General features: G+C 41.3%; 1 protein-coding gene across 1 annotated transcript in view; it reads right to left on the bottom strand.

Annotated features, from left to right (window-relative positions):
- The window catches only part of MAP2K6 (mitogen-activated protein kinase kinase 6), a 94,264-nt gene that overhangs the window by 27,622 nt on the left and 50,341 nt on the right, over window positions 1-16,301 (bottom strand). The window contains exon 2 of the mRNA XM_016201472.2: window positions 5,752-5,818. Coding sequence (XP_016056958.1) covers window positions 5,752-5,818 — 67 coding nt within the window. The remainder of the gene's footprint in view (window positions 1-5,751; window positions 5,819-16,301) is intronic.

Genomic DNA, 16,301 nt, shown 5'->3' with positions numbered 1-16,301 from the left:
TTTCAGGTGAGAATCCTCTCTATTCTGTCAGGCTATCTAATTCAGACGCAATATTTCTTCTCAACATAGTGTACATACTATCCAAGGTTCATCCCAGCAGCCAGAGGTCTGCTGAGTTTGTGTCTCCATAAGAGAGTGCACAGTCGCCTCCTGTGTATTTATTTCTATTTCAAAGCTGCCTGGATTGATATCAAGCCACTTAGGAGATGGACGTTTGGCTTTGGCTGTGCCCCTAACGAGGAGCCCAGAAAAGCTTTTTTCCTAAAATAAATGCACCGAAAGCATCACGACACCAGGAGTGTGAGCCAGGAAACAGACTGTTAATATGGCCAAATAATAAAGCTGCGGAGGGGTGGTGCGTGCCAGACCGTCTCTAGAAAAACACAAGGGGAAGTGGGAGGGAGGGAAGATGAGGGAGGAGAGAAGAGAACCCTTTGCCAAGGACAACTTTTCCCAGCCCTGATGTAGTATAACTCCACCCCTTCTGCTGAAACTAAATGAAGAAAGAAACCAATAAGGGAAACGTAGAAATATAAACACAGATGTAAACACGTGTCCGGGCTTTCACAGCAAGCCTTCTCTTGCCTCTTTGAAATCCCTTTGAAATGCACCGAATACCTAAAATAAACTTTCCTATACAAACTGAAAACCAGGGCCTGGGAGGGAGGGAGAGAGTGGAAAGCACACACGCACACGCGCGAGCAGCGATGTTTTTCTATATCTTGTGTTTCGGAGCAGGGAGTGTTTCTTCAGAAACACTTCTCCAGAAGGATTAAGTTAGTAAAAATCTGATTTCGCATTCTCCAAATTCCCAAAGCTCTTTTCCTCTAGTCCTCACTATTTGTTCGTACTAACTGCAGTGGAACTTTGAAATAAAGACAGATATTGCTTGAAACATGTGACTAATATAAACAATAAAAAACCCTTTGCGATGGTTCAGCATTCATTTTTACAAGTTATAGGGTTATAAAAATACAAACAACAAAGAATATCCGACAGAGGCCACTGTCGCCCAGGTAGCCTAAAATATTTGCTATCCGGCCTTTTGCAAGAAGAGTTTGCTGACTGCAGCTTTATACTAACTTCACACCATACCTCTACCAAATAGGAGGGTTCTGTGCCATTTTCCAGGCTGAGAAAAATGAAACAGAAAAACTGCTGAAGCCACAGTCCTCAACAGAGCTGAAAATAAAACTCACATCACCTGACTCTCAGTGACCTAAGGAGGAAAGGATATATGCTGAAAACTGGGTTAGGTGCTTTACCTGCAGCTCATGAATTATTTAACACACACACACACACACCTCTTCCTATGGGTACCATTACTCCCATGTTCCAAATGACTTTAGCTAACCTGCTCCTAAGTGGTGGACCCGTAATTACAATCCAAGTCTGACTGAATCCAAGGAACCTGCTCTCACCACTCAGGCTTCCTCTAATGAAAATGATCAATCCACCCACACCTGCCTCAGGCCGTGGGGCTCATCAGGTCCGCCAAAAGCATCAAGCGATGGGGCCAAGACTGACAGGTCGTATTGGGTTAGCTGACACTGTGTCCTGTCCAAGGCTGGGCACGTAAGTTTGCCTGGGGCACGGAGTTTCTGGGTAGGAGGTTTATACTGTGGGTGGATATTTTCTATCACTTTTTCAATATTTTCATCCACTGAGGAAAGAACCAAGCTTATTAACAAAGTCCTTCCCTGAAAGGTATTCCAAAGGGCACCTAGAGTTAGTGGGGTTTTTTTGTTTTTTTTTTTAAACATGTCTTTACTGATTTTGGAGAGAGGAATGGAGGGAAAGAGAAAAACATGATTGGAGTCATTGATTGGCTGCCTCCTGCACATCCCCTACTGAGGGTCGAGCCTGCAACCTGGGCATGTGCCTTGATCTGGAATCTCCTGGATCCTAGGTTGATGCTCAACTGCTGAGCCACGCCAGCCAGGCATAGAGTTAGTGTTTTATATGAACAACAAGCTTTGGTGTATTCTAATTTGAGTAATCAGTTCACTGGTTATTGTTATAACTATTCTTCTACTCAACAATATTGATGAAGCATCTACCTGGGCCAAAGACTGGGCTAGACCTTTACATAAAATATCTTCTTTAATTTTCACAACTCTTAGAAGTATTATTATTTCTCTTGTAATGCGAAGAATTGACATAGAAACAGATGAAATAATTTAAGGTCATTCAAAGAGATGGTGATATTAGAACCCAGAGCTATGCCATATGACCTTCTCAACTGCAGAAGTAAAAGATCCTGCTCTCATGTCATAGCCAGGGACTGTTTGGCCACAGTCTCTACCAGTCTAATATGTGGCTAAAAGGACATACCTGAGAGTCAGAGGGCCCTGAATCTATATGCCAGCTCTCCCACTTAAAAATAGTGAAGCGATAGTAATAACAGTACCACGCTGAGCTACCTTCACTAAGAAGTTACCATGGAACAGGCGCTAGGTCACTTAGTATGGACTACGACACCTAATCTTCATAGCGACTGCATCGTCATTTATTCCTGTTTTTCAGGAGGGGAAACTAAGTCTCAGAAAGGTTAGGTAACTCATCTAAGGTATTCAGCTAGTGAAGTTCGGATCCCAAATACAAACCTTGGCACTCTAGCGCCAAAGCCTGAAGTCTTGCCCACAAGGCTATGCTCGGCTGCTTTTGAGCAAGGCACCGGACCCATTTACAGGTCTGTTTTACAACTTATAAAGTGAGAGCAATAGCAACTGCCTCCTGAGTTTCTTGTGAGGGCTTAAATGAAAGAACGCTGACTGGCACAGAATCGATTTAGAATGAGTTGCTGCCAGTCAAGTGAGGGGACAGCTCAGAAACCTGAGTCAAAGACACACTGGCATCAGTTACTCAAAGAAAGGCTCCAGCAGAGGGACCACACACGTGGAACTAGAGAGAATGGAGCTCTGTCCCAGGCTATTTATTTTTGTGCAGTACAGCAGAAGGAGGCAGCATATAACTGCTAAGAGTCACCAAGCCAACCTCGAAAAACTGCCAAGAAAAATGCAAAATGTGGAAGCTACTTCTTTAGGAGTAAACATTTAAGCCTCAGTATTAAAATAACAATTATAATAATAAGGCTTTCCATGGGCTAAAGTGGCATAGTCCACAATAATGCTCTTGGCCCTACACAGGGAAATAGGAAAGTATATTCAAAGTTTACTCTACCCCACGAGGGAAAGACAACATAGAAACTATGTTTATCCTCGCATAGGTTTTTTATTCATTCATTTATAGGAAGGAAGGATTTACGGTGGTTTTCAAAAGTTTGTAAAATACAGAAAATGAATATAAATTAGAAGGTGAAATAAAAATTTTAAAGGAAGGTAATGTAAGACAGTTGGGAGGTGGATAGAATATATCCCAAAGGGAAAAAAATAAGAGCAGAAATCAATAAAAATGAAAACAGAAAAATAAAGTTGGTTCTTTAAAAAAACAATAAAATTAATAAAGCTCTAGCAAGATTGACACAGAAAAGAGAGAAGAAACGAATTATTAATATCAAGGGGAAAACCAGGGGATATCACAACATATCTTGAGCCATTAAAGGATATTCAGGAAATACTGTAAGTAGCTTTATTCTCATAAATTCAACAACTTACAAGAAATGGACCAATTCCTTGAAACCACAAACTAACAAAACTTATCCACGATGAAAAAGATCAGCTGACTAGTCCTATAACTACTAAAGAAGTTGAATTTGTAGTTAAAAAGCTCCAGAATAAAAAACACACAAGTCCATTTTGTTTCACTGGAGAATTTTAGAAAACATTAAAGAAAAAAATGGAATGTATATATAGAAATATTATGTTGTATACCTAAAACTAAGATAATGTTATGTGTCAATTTTATCTCCAAAATATTTTTAAAGGAATTAACACCTATTTTACACAGTGTCTTCCAGGAAAAAGAAGGAACTCTCACCAACTCATTTTATGAGGCCAGTATTAATTACCTTAATATCAACACACACACACACAACACCCCACTACAGACCAATACCTCTCATGAGCTTAGAAAAAAATCAACAAAATTTTAGCAGATCAAATCCAACAATATATAAAAAGTAACATACCACAACCGAGTGGGAATTATTTGGGGTATGCAAGGCTAGTTCAACATTTTAAACATCAATCAATTTAATCCATATGCCAGGACAAAGAAGAAGCTATGACAGTATCAACTGATGCACACACACAAAAAATTCAACACACATTCATGATAAAATCTCTCAGTACTTCAACCTCATAAATAGCATCTACAAAAACTTAATATCATGCTTAATGGTAAATGTTATTCCTCTAAGATAAGGAACAAAGCAAGGCTGCCTGCTTTCACTAATCTCATTCAACACAGCTCAGGACATCCTTGCCACTGAAATCAGGTAAGAAAATAAAGGTTTAGAATATACAGTTTGAAAAGGAAGAAATAAAATGATCTCTTTTTGTAGAAGGCATGGCTATCTGCACATAAAACTCCAAGAAATCTATAAAAAGCTTCGAACTATAAAGTGAATTTAGAAAGGTCACAGGACAAGATCAGCACAACCATCAGTTGCATTTCTATATACTGACAATGAACAAGTGGAAACCTAAATCAAAAACAGAATACCATTTATAATTGCTCCCCTCCCCCAAAATAAAATACTCAGGATAAAACCTAATGAAGAGAATCTTTATCATGAAAACTATAAAATACTAATGAAGAAGATCAAAGATAATCTAAATACTTGGAGAAATCTACCATGTTCATGGATTGGGAGGCTCAATGTAGGAAAAGATGTCAATTCTCCTTAAATGGATCTATAGGTTAAATGCAATTCCAATCAAAATCTTAGCAAGTATATTTGAAGAGATAGACAAGCTTATTCTAAAACTTATATGAAAAGAAAAAAGCCCTAAATAGTCAAAAATGATTTTGAAAAAGATAAACCTAATGGAAGGAATCACTTTCCCCAATGTTAAGGCATGCTACATAGCTGCAGTCATCAAGACTGTGATATTCGAAGAGGGATAGACACACAGATCAATGGAACAGAACAGAGAACCCAGAATTAGATCCCTACAGTATCCTCAATTAATATTTGACAAAAGTGCAAAAGCAAGTAAATGGAGGAGGGAGAGCCTTTTCAACAAATAGTGCCAGAGCAACTGAAAATCCGTTGGCCAAAAAATAAAGCTCAACCTACACCTCAGGGAGAGGGTGTCCTGCTTCACCGGGACTTGAGCTCACTTGGGGATTTGGGCCAAAGCTTCAGCTAATAAAAAAGTGTTCCTTTACCTCATTTTGCCTTCTGTTTATGTGGGATAGGATCTGGGTGTCAGGATGCTGAGTTCTCATCAAATACCATTTTCCATCTCAACCCAAGCTTTACAACAGTGGCTCTCACAAGGATTCACTTGTTTGCTCAAATCTATATGGAAAAGGCAAAAAGTCCACACCCAGAGACTTACATAGGACTCTATCTGCCACATGCATCTTTGACATTCAATTTTCAGCCAATGTGAGGGAGACACTGAGTTCAAAGCTACCAATTCAAAATAGATCAACTGACCTAGTGTGGTTATTTCAGTCTCAGAACACTGAGCACAGAGCTTCCCCTTTAGAGGGTGCTTCCTTCTAACAACTATCCCCACAGTCGAGGTACTGCTCACCGGTCCCAAAAACGAACCCCCATTGCCCAGAAATCTGTAAAGTGCAAGTGTTTGGGTGAAAAGGATGATCTTGCCAACTTACGTGGAACTGGTCTGAGGTTGCTCAAATGCTTCTTTTGGGATTTTAAGGCCAGGGTTTCGCTTCTTGCCTATGGGGAAAGATGAAAGGATAAAGTTAAGGTTTCTATCACAGCACTAGCACAGGGGTGGAGATGGCAGCAGAACGAAAGGGCTGGCCTGGGAACATAGATCTCATTTCTCCATTCAGAGCTCTACTCCCTGCCCAGGAAGTCTGTGAGTGATAAGCACCCATGCACCAGGCTGAGCAGAGCTTCCCAAATGCAGACTGGGGTCGTGGGTGAGGCTTTCACCAGTCACAGGCGAAAAAGTCAGCACAAGAATGCAACTCTATCTACCTAGAAGACCTGGCCTGTCTCACGGGTGGGACCTTGTCATTACAACTTCTCTCTTGTGCTCAACGATGGTAATGGTAGACAGTGTTGGTTATATTTTTTTTTAAGATGTTTTTATCTTAGAGAGAGGAAGGGAGAGGGAGAGAGAGAAACATCAATGATAAGAGTCATTGATCGGCTGCCTCCTGTACGCCCCCACCAGGGATCAAGCCCACAACCCGGGCATGTGCCCTGTCTGGGAATCGAACCATGACCTCCTGGTTCAAAGGTCAACGTTCAACCACTGAGCCATGCCAGTCAGGCAGTACTTTTTTTCCTTTTTAATGTCAGTCAAATGTAATCGCCCTTATCCCAGTAACCCACAATTTTCTACATTGATCTGTGAACAACAGACAGAGTTAACCATGGAGGTAAAATAAAAAAATACTTTCCCACCATCTGCCCTGCCCATTCTCAACCACCTGCCAGGAGCTGAAACATCTGAGAGAGAAATAGAATAATATTTATTTACATTTGCCCTGTTCCAAAAAGGATTAAGATAACAGATGTGTTCATGCAAGGAGGTTATCACGCTTCTCTGGGAGCCAGATGGGCACGTAACTGACGTGTTCATCCCTGGGCTGAAACCACAAGACAGCTTGGCTCAAATACTTTTGTTGATGAGTAAAAAAGAACGAACTGAGAAATGCCAGCTCAGGAAGCAGATCAGAGAAAATCATCGGGTAAGGGCCCAGGATTTTCCTCATCTAAGGAGATCCTGTGTGTTTGTTTGTGCCAAAGCAGAGCTAGATAGAATACCCAGGATTCCACTTTTTCCCCCACCTCCCCTGGATGCTGCAGGTGAGCATGCAGAGCTGACTCAGGCCCTGGACAAGGTCCTGGGGAGAGGTTCTGAAGCTGCAAAGGAACTTAAGAAATCAAACATTATAACCTGCTGGTCCCCAGGTCTCCAGACCCCCAGTTCAAGCTCTTTCCACCATTTCACAATGAAAAAAGTTTATAGAGATGACCAGAGAGAGAAGAGTGGAGGGAGTATGGGATTTTGAGTTTAAAAAAAAAAGGAAAGTTGGGTTCTTCCTTCCACTCACCCAGTGACCTCAGGGTCACTTTTCATCTAACTCTCCATATCCTCAATTGTAAAATAAGGAAGTAACATGATGCCTACCTCATGAGACTGATAATGAGAATCAAATGAGATGACAGATGAAAGGGCACTGAGAAACCTTAAGCAACTGTTAATTATAATTATCCAGAGAAAGAATCTGTAGTCACATTAACGAGTAAGTCATTTAAGTAATTTATGAACAAAATTGGCCATATTACCAAAGCCCAATATAATGTGTAGTTGAGTCTTTTTATTCTTCTTGTGCATTCAAAATCCAAAATCTAGTTCAATTCTGCCAAGTTATATAAAGCCAGGGGAAAAAAGCCTTTTAGGACCACCTTCATTATAATAGGTGTCCTCAATTCCCCCCTCATCTGAGTTTATCTACATATTTTATTGGATTCAAAACTATTTACTTTCCTACTCCTGAAGTTCAAGTGGCCATTTAAAACATTACTAAATTAGCCGGTCGTTGACAATATACTAAGCTGTATTGTGTACCAAGAACAATACTAAGTGTGGGATCTGACTGCAAGAATCCAAATACTAGATATATGGCCTAATTCTCACCTATGGGCCTCAGTCGAATAGATGGGAGATGCTCTTTAAAATGAGATGTCCTAGTACACAATGAATAACAAATTCAGGTGGCCCACATTGCCAGGTACATATGCCAATACAGGTGACAGGAAATTCAGGCAATCCCAACAGATACAACCCTACAGTTTCCTTGAAATTCTGAAGATGAAGCTAAACTAAACAAAAGCAAAAACCATTTTACCTGTGATAAAGACTCTCCAGGTGCCATTTCAGCAAACCCAAAGCAGAAGGTACTCCAATTCCTGCATCCCTCTCTCCTTCGTTTCTAACTCAGCTCTTACAAGATTACAAGAACAAAAGAAATAGCTATTTACAGAGAAAATCTCTTCTGCCAAACTTTAACAGAGCAATGAATTATTACACCATAGCAATAAATTATTAGCCATTCATTAATAGCAATCGATTGTTACACTACCATTCAACAAACCACCCGCACATCTGCACAAAGAAACAGTAAATGAGCAAAAGAGAGAGACACCTTGTGGCATGGAGACTAACAGAATAAATGACCAAACAGCAATAAAGTCTTCGAGGTGTAAGAAGAGGAGGCCCCTAATTCCCCTCTGACAGCAAGGAGAAAAGTAGTTCCAGGAGACACAAACCCTAGTTGGATTACAAGATTAAAAAACACCGTGCCATCATTTTTAAAAGTGGATCAAGTGACACAAAAATCACACATACACACACACACACCAACATTCCATAACTCACGTGCCCACCACTGCAAACGCAGCTTGTGAGAAGCCAGCAAGAGTGACTCTGATGAAGTTTTCTGGGCTGCAGGGAGGGCTAGCGGCAGGAGACCCCACCGAAGGCACGAAGACACGCTTTACTTAGCTCCAGGGACCACAGCTCAGCAGAGGGAAACAGCACTGAGCAGGCGAGGCTCCACCCCCTCCTCCAGTGAGGATCGCAGCGGACCTCCCGGAGTTTATTGTTCCGGGGAAACTGCAACTTCAGGAAGAGGGCAGGGAAGTGGGCCCATTTGGACAGCAAAGGTGTGACATTAACCATTAACCAGACTGAGAGGAAAAAATCTATAGAGTAATTCTGCACAGGAGAGCATTCTACGGCCTTTCTATAAACGCCTCTTTCATTTCTTAAAAGGAAGAAAAACAATATGTGGTCAGTTTCCAGCTGTGTTGATTTCAAAGCAATCTGTTCCCCCTGGCGAGGCTGCCAACCCTGACGCTAACATTTAATGCTGTGCTATAAAAAATTAATGAGGGAGCCATACGAATAATAAAGCTAAGTGGCCGATGATGTTAAACGGCCTTTTCCCTTAATATTCTAAAGCAAAAAGGAAAAAAATATACCGGAACGTAGGCTCTATATTATGTCAGATGCTTGCAACAAGCCTTCTCAGAGAAGGTTCTGTGAATTTCTGGAGGTCTCAACAAGCTTTGCCCTTTATTGGTGCAATCTGCAAAGGATAAGCCTCCTCAGCCTGACCAAGCATATGCAGGACTGCATGACATCAGCCCGTGTCACACCCATGCCTGTTTTCTCTAAAAACATTGTAGCCCCTCCCGCCCCCCACCACACACCCATCTATTTGCAAAATTCATCTTAGACCAGAGCTGGGTCACTGTGATCTTGGCCTGGAACAAAATGGCACTGGAAAAAACACACCAAGCCTTGCCCATGGTTAGAAAACATTTACCAGGCCACAGAAATGTTCACTCGCTCGCTTGCTTTGCCCATACTGAAAATGATGGGGTACACAAGCCCTCTTGCTCAGCACCCACTCAGAGAGGCAGAGCACAAAGGGCTTCTCTCATGTGCCTTATTACATAAAACAGAAGATTGCGATCCGGTGCCAAACCAAACAGCAAGAGAATCCCACAGGGTCAACAGAAGGTGGCATCCTGAGGATATGCTGACACCCAAATATTTGTCATCTTGGCTGACTGTTCGGGGGGGCATAATTATGAGGGTTTATGATTATTGACACAGCTTTACAAAAGGATGGCATTGCTCCCAGTGCCAAATTTATTTTAAAAAATCTGTTTCCCAATGTGAGTGGGGTTGCTGGCCAAGTAACTGGCAACCTGGAGGCCTTGGCTGCCCTCTCCTTAATCCTTGCATCTAGGCTTAAGTTCCAAGGGTAGCTGGCACGAAAATCGGCAGAGAAGTGTCACTCTGTGTTATTAAATTGCAATGATCGGGTGCAAAGCAACGGATGAAGCAGGGCAGAGGGAAGGGGGTGCAGGGAGAACGCTGGCTCTACAACGGTGATAGGAAAGTGTGCACACACGCTCCCGTCCCCCAAAGGCTGGATCTCACCCACCTCTGAGGTTCCAACCAGTATGCCAGATGTCTTGGGGATTACATAAACCTTAGAGAAGGGAAGCTGCAAGGCTCGCTTTGAAATGGGCAGTCCTTTTGATTTCAAGGAAGCAGGTGAGTCTTGACTTTACCTTCGTGTTCCCTGTGCCTAAAAGGGCTGAGTCCTCTTGTGGATAGGAACTCTAACTTCCGAATTCACCTCACTCACTGCCTGCCCCACAGAACCTTCTCATACCTTCTGAAAGTCAGTTTCCACACAGGCCAGCTTTCACACTCTCGCATCTAGCACAGAATATGAACTCAGTGAAACTTTACTAGATCTCCAACATTTTAGTTTAAGATGTCCACTATGTCTAAAATACATTTCGCCCGGCCAGCATGGCTCAGCGGTTGAGCATTGACCTAGGATCCAGGAGATGGCGGTTCAATTCCGGGTCAGGGCACATGCCCGGGTTGCGGGCTTGATCCCTAACTAGGGGCGTGCAGGAGGCAGCCGATCAATGACTCTCTCATCATTGATATTTCAACTCTTTCTCTCCCTTCCTCTCTCTAAAATCAAAAAAGATATGTTTTTAAAAAATAAATAAATAAAATAAAATACATCTCCATGACTGTCTTCCATTTATATTCCTCATACCTTTCCTCACAGTCTCAACTTACTTTCTTTTTGCATTTATTTATTACTCATTGGTTTATTATCTCACTTCCCCATGTAAATTCCATTGTAACCGTGATTTTTGCCCAGAGACTGCAAAGTTGTAACTGATCATTTTTAAATTTCAGATTTAAGAGGAGACGTCATCTATGTTTTTCAGTAGAGGAGGGGGTCATGCCGTGTCCTCCATGATTCAAAAAAAATAAGGTAAAGAGATTCATCTAATATCTGCAGGATGTTTTGAAACTGTGGTACACACTCATACACACACACACACACACACACACACAATCCCACATATACACACTTGGTGTTTAAGGCTTCCAGATCTTTGTCCATATATTCCCTGGAATGTTCTTTTTTTATTGTTGACAGTATTACACATGTCGCCCATATTCCCCCCTGTTGCCCCCTCTACCCAGTGCCCGCCTCACCCCAGGTTTTCCCCACACTATTGTCTGTGTCCATTGGCTATGCATATATGCATATAAGTGCTTCGGTTAGTCTCTTCCTGTCCTCCCCACACCCCTCCCCCTCTGACATGTCAGTCTGTTCCATGCATCCATGCCTCTGGATCTATTTTTGTTCGTAAGTTTATTTTGTTTATTAGATTCCACATATGAGTAAGATCATGTGATACTTGTCTTTCTCTGACTGGCTTATTTCGCTTAGCAAATAATCTCCAGGTCTATCCATGCTATCACAAAGAGTAAGAGATCCATCTTTTTTATAGCTGCATAGTATTCCATGGTGTAAATGTCCCACAGCTTTTTATCCACTCATCTACTGATGGGCACTTGGGTTGCTTCCATATCTTGGCTATTGTAAATAACACTGCAGTGGACACAGGGGTTCTTACATTCTTTCTGATTGGCGTTTTGGGATTCTTAGAATATATCCCTGGAATGTTCTCATCACCTGTCTCCACTGGTCAACTTCAATACTCAGCTCAAGCATATTCTCCTCAGGAAACAAAAAAAACATATTATCTTCCACACAAAAACATGCAACAAATGCCCCTCATCTGTGTGGTCACATTTCACTTGCCATACCTTTAATGTCTCCTTCCTAGACTGATTGAACCTATCTTGTCACCCATCTCTTCCACCAGAATGCAAGCTCTTCAAAGCCATATACCATGTTTTGCCCATGCACAGAGTAAGCATTAAATCCAAGAAATAAAAGGCAGAGACCACAGCATTCCGGCTCATAAATGAGCTGCTTAAACTTCTCAGAGGCAAAATCTATAGGCTCTGATAATTTACTGGATAAGAGGTAAAGAAGATCAGATGCGTAGCAGTAGTAGTAGTAGTAGTAGTTACTAGTAGTCACAGTAGATGTTGTAGTTAGTAGTAGTAGGTGGTGGTGGTAGTAGTATTAGTAGTTAGTAGTAGTTAATAGTAGTAGTAATCTGGCTTTTCCACACCTAGGTAGAATTAAGTGAAAAGGGAAAGTCAGGCTAGTTGAGAAAGCAGATAAGGAACTGCAATTCAAATGTGTTAAGTATAAGATGCTAGAGGAACATGGAAGATTTCAAGCAGGCAAATGAAGCCTCAGAGAGGTGGGGGGGCAGGGTGGGTAGATCTGGGAGTGACAAACAGAGAAGTAGAAAATTAATGAGACTGGCCGGGAAACAAGAAGAGCAGGAGAACAGGAACAGCCAATGTCAGAACACTTGGAGACAATGAGATGCAAATGAAGAATCCATGAGGGACACACACTGGCTGTGTCCGAGGAGGGTGAGCCAGCCTGTGGAGAGCACCAAGGGTTCATTCCTTAAGGTCCTCTGCAAAGACTGAAAGCACTCGTAAGGGTTTCCTGCACTCAAAGGGATCTCCTGCAGCTCCATGTGACTGAAGCTCTTTTTTTAGATGGGGTAGAGCTGAAGTTTGTTGTGTCATGTGAACAATTTGGGGCTCCGTGCTCTTGAAAGAGCCTAAAAGCAAATCACAGCCAATGCCCTTGAGTTGTGGTCTGAGCCCAGAGTGAAGGTAGGAGGCAGGCAGTGGTTAGCTGGGAAATCCCCGCTGTCTGTGCTCAGCTCCTTCCTCATTTATGTACAGCTTCATTCATGAGTCTTTATCAAAAGGAAATGGAGTCATGAGAGTGTTAAAAAAAATACCACTTTAAAATAAAAACATGGCAATAGGTTGCAAAAAAATTTTGAGTGATGTGTTTGTTTCAAAATGCACACTGAGTTTGGGGTAGGTTTAAAAACATTTGTATTTTAGAGATAAATACTGAAACATCTCCAAATGAAATAACATGATTCTACAATTTGCTTCAAAATAATATGGTAGGGGTGGGGAAAATGGAGATATAAAATAAGATTCACCGTGAGTTGACAACTGTCAACACTAAGCCATGGATACATGGCAGTTCATTATATTGTCTACCTTCGAACATGTTTGAAATTTTCCAAAATATAAAGATTTTCTTAAATAGCTACTGAATCACAAAAAACCCTCTTAAAAGTTACAAAAGAGGAACTCAGTGAGTAAGTCATTGAACTTTTTTCTTAGGAAAAGTGGACTCTTTTTTTCTCTTTGGTTTTAGGCCCTAATTTTACTTTTACAGTGATCACCTCCCTTCTAACCAAGGAAAACTACAGGGTCATAACTCTGATTCCACCAGCTGATTGAAGAGTAAAAGACTGCAAGAAAATACAGAGTAATGTTGTTTGTTTACATCCCTTCTTAGAGGGTTACCAGTAGACCCTCTACTGTGCCTCTCCCAGCTTCATCCAATTTCTCGTTTCTTTCATTGTGCTGCATTTTACCCTAATGCTGCTGACCCAGGTTGAGGTGCACCTTAAAAACAGGCTCTGAAACTCATCTCTGAAAGGATGCTTTTCATTACCTTCCATAACACCTCTCCTTACCTTTTATAAGGAAAAAGTAGTATGCTATCAATAGGGAGAAGAGTTGGCTTCTCCTGTATAATTTGATCAATCTCTGACAATGGATGACACGAATGTTTCATGTTTCCTTCCTTGGGTGATTGGCTAACAAGCTTAGGACCAAATGTCTGAGCCAGTATTTGTTTGTTTCTTTTTACCTACCCTTTCAATAACATTTTATTAAATATATGAGAAAGTAAACAAAACAGTTATAATCAACTCCTACATACCCATTCCCCAGCTTCAACAAATACCGACTCATGGCCAATTTTGCTTCATCTATACCCCACCCACTTTCTAGGAGAGCGATTTTCACCCAGTGTGCCGCAAGAATTTTTAAAACATGAGATACCTGACTATTTAGTCAGGGGCGCTGACCTCTTTTCCCTTAGATTGTCAAATAAAATTTAAAAAATGACAACAGCCAACACAACAACAGCCATCTGGTGTGAATGCCCTGTCTTGAACCATAAATATATAGGTCATATAACAGAGTTGCACCTTATTAGTCAAGTCTCATAATAAGGTTGTGTCTGATTGGTTAATTCTTGGTACCAGAAATCCTTATATACAAGCAGAGGCACCTGATTTTTTTAAAAGCCACTTTGGAGCAAAAAGAGTAGGTGATTACTATTATTATTGTTGTTATTTTATTCTTAAGAGAAGACATTGCCCTTTATGTAGTTTGTGTTGCAACACACACACACACACACACATGCATGAGCATGTTCACACCCTTGGACTTTTCTCCCCCTTTTTGATTATACAAACTTAAATTTTTTTACATTCCTTTATAGCCACTGCATTTTTATCAGGCAGGAACATTCTTTCCTCTTCCCCAAATGTGGTCCCAATACCAACTGTTAATTTGTCCACTTGTTTCTGCATTAATTTTACACCCCTTTTAAATATTTATTCCTCTTATATAGTGCTCTGGTGTGAGTTCTCTGGCTGCCATGTCCAAAATTATTAAATATTCATGGTCACCTTCGCCTGATCCTGACTTTGAGAGAACTCTTTCTAGCTTTTCACCTTAAGAAATTATGCTGGTTTTGTATTCAGTCTGGTAAAACAAATAGCTATTCATACTTTAGTAAGCAGGCTGACAGTGGCTCTCAAATATATGCCCACATCCTAACCCTTGGAACTTGTGACATGGTAATATGGTAAAGTTTTTGCAGATATGATTAAATAAAGGATCTGGAGATGAGGAGATGATCCTGGATTCTCCAGTTGGGCCCTGAATGTCATCACAAGTGTCCTTACAACAGAAGCAGAGGGAGATCAAACTCACACAGAGAAGACCACATGGGGATGGATGTAGAGACTAGAGTGATGTAGTCACAACCTGAGACGTACCAAGGAATGCCAGCAGCTCCCAGAAGCTAGGAGAAGCAAGGAATGGGTTCTCTCCCAGAGTCTATGAAGGGAGACTTACCTGGGACACCTTGACTTCAGACTTCTCCCCTCCAAAAATGTGACAGAATAAATCTATGTTTTGTTTTAAGCCACCAAGTTTGTGGTTACTTGTTACAGCAGCTACAAGAACCTAATACACTGAGCTATTAAAAATGGATGCTGAATTTTACCATATTTCCTTTGAATACTTATTGAAATAATCCAGTCTCCTTCTTACCATACCCAAGCTGCCACACCCTCTCACAAACGTATTTCCTACCTTTCCCTTTCTATTTCCTTTCCCTCACCATCATTTTCCCTCTCTGTCTGTCTCAACTGCTTCTGCGGCTGGCCTCCCAGAGCATCCTGTGACCCTGCACCACCACTGATGACCAACACTTAAGGAGTTTGCTAATCTTCCGATTCAGAAAACATCTAGAAAGTCTTAAACTTGACCATAAAGGGGCAAAACAAGTAAGGCTGAGAAACTAACTGCAAACCAGGAGGAATGGATATTGGTAGATGGGTCCATCCTGCTCCTCAGTGGCTGCCCTTCACTGAAACAAAGAAGAAGGAGATGCACACCTCCTTCCAATTCTTTCTAACTTGATGCCATCTCAGAGGGAAAATCACAAGGAAGAAATGTAGCCCTTTCCCCAGGCCTGTGGCATAGTCTGATATTCTTCATGTACTCTGCCAGCAAGAAACAAAAAGGTAAAATAACCATGGCCAAAGCAATATGAAAAATTACATATATGCACCCTATGATCACTGCAGCATTATTCACGGTGGCCAAGACATGGAGACAACAAAGTGTCCTGCGATAGAGGATTGGATAGAGAAGGTGTGGGACATGCACACAATGAGATTCTACTCAGCCACAAGAAAAGATGAAATACTGCCATTCATAACAACATGGATGGACCTTGAGATACTATGCCAAGTGAAATAACTCAGAAGAGCTAAAAGCCATATGATTTCAGTCATATGTGGGATATAAAACTGAAACTCGTGGACACAAACAGCAGTGTGGTGGCTGCCAGAAGGAAGGGGGGGTAAAGGGGATCTTAATATATGGTGATGGGAGAAGATATGACTTTGGGTGGTGGGCACACAGAGCAATATACAGATCCTATAACATAGAAAAATATGCCTGAAACATGTATCTTCATATTAACCATTACCAGCCCAATAAATTTAATTTAAAAAATAGGGCAGGGTTCTACACCTTGAAACCCAAACCCTCAGCCTGAAAAACAGAGTATAATCCTCT

Source organism: Miniopterus natalensis, chromosome 17 (genome assembly GCF_054644295.1).
Source record: "Miniopterus natalensis isolate mMinNat1 chromosome 17, mMinNat1.hap1, whole genome shotgun sequence".
In the NCBI taxonomy this organism is placed as follows: Eukaryota; Metazoa; Chordata; class Mammalia; order Chiroptera; family Miniopteridae; genus Miniopterus; species Miniopterus natalensis.
The sequence above is the reverse complement of the archived record's forward strand: the minus strand, read 5'-3'. Positions and strand labels throughout refer to the sequence as shown.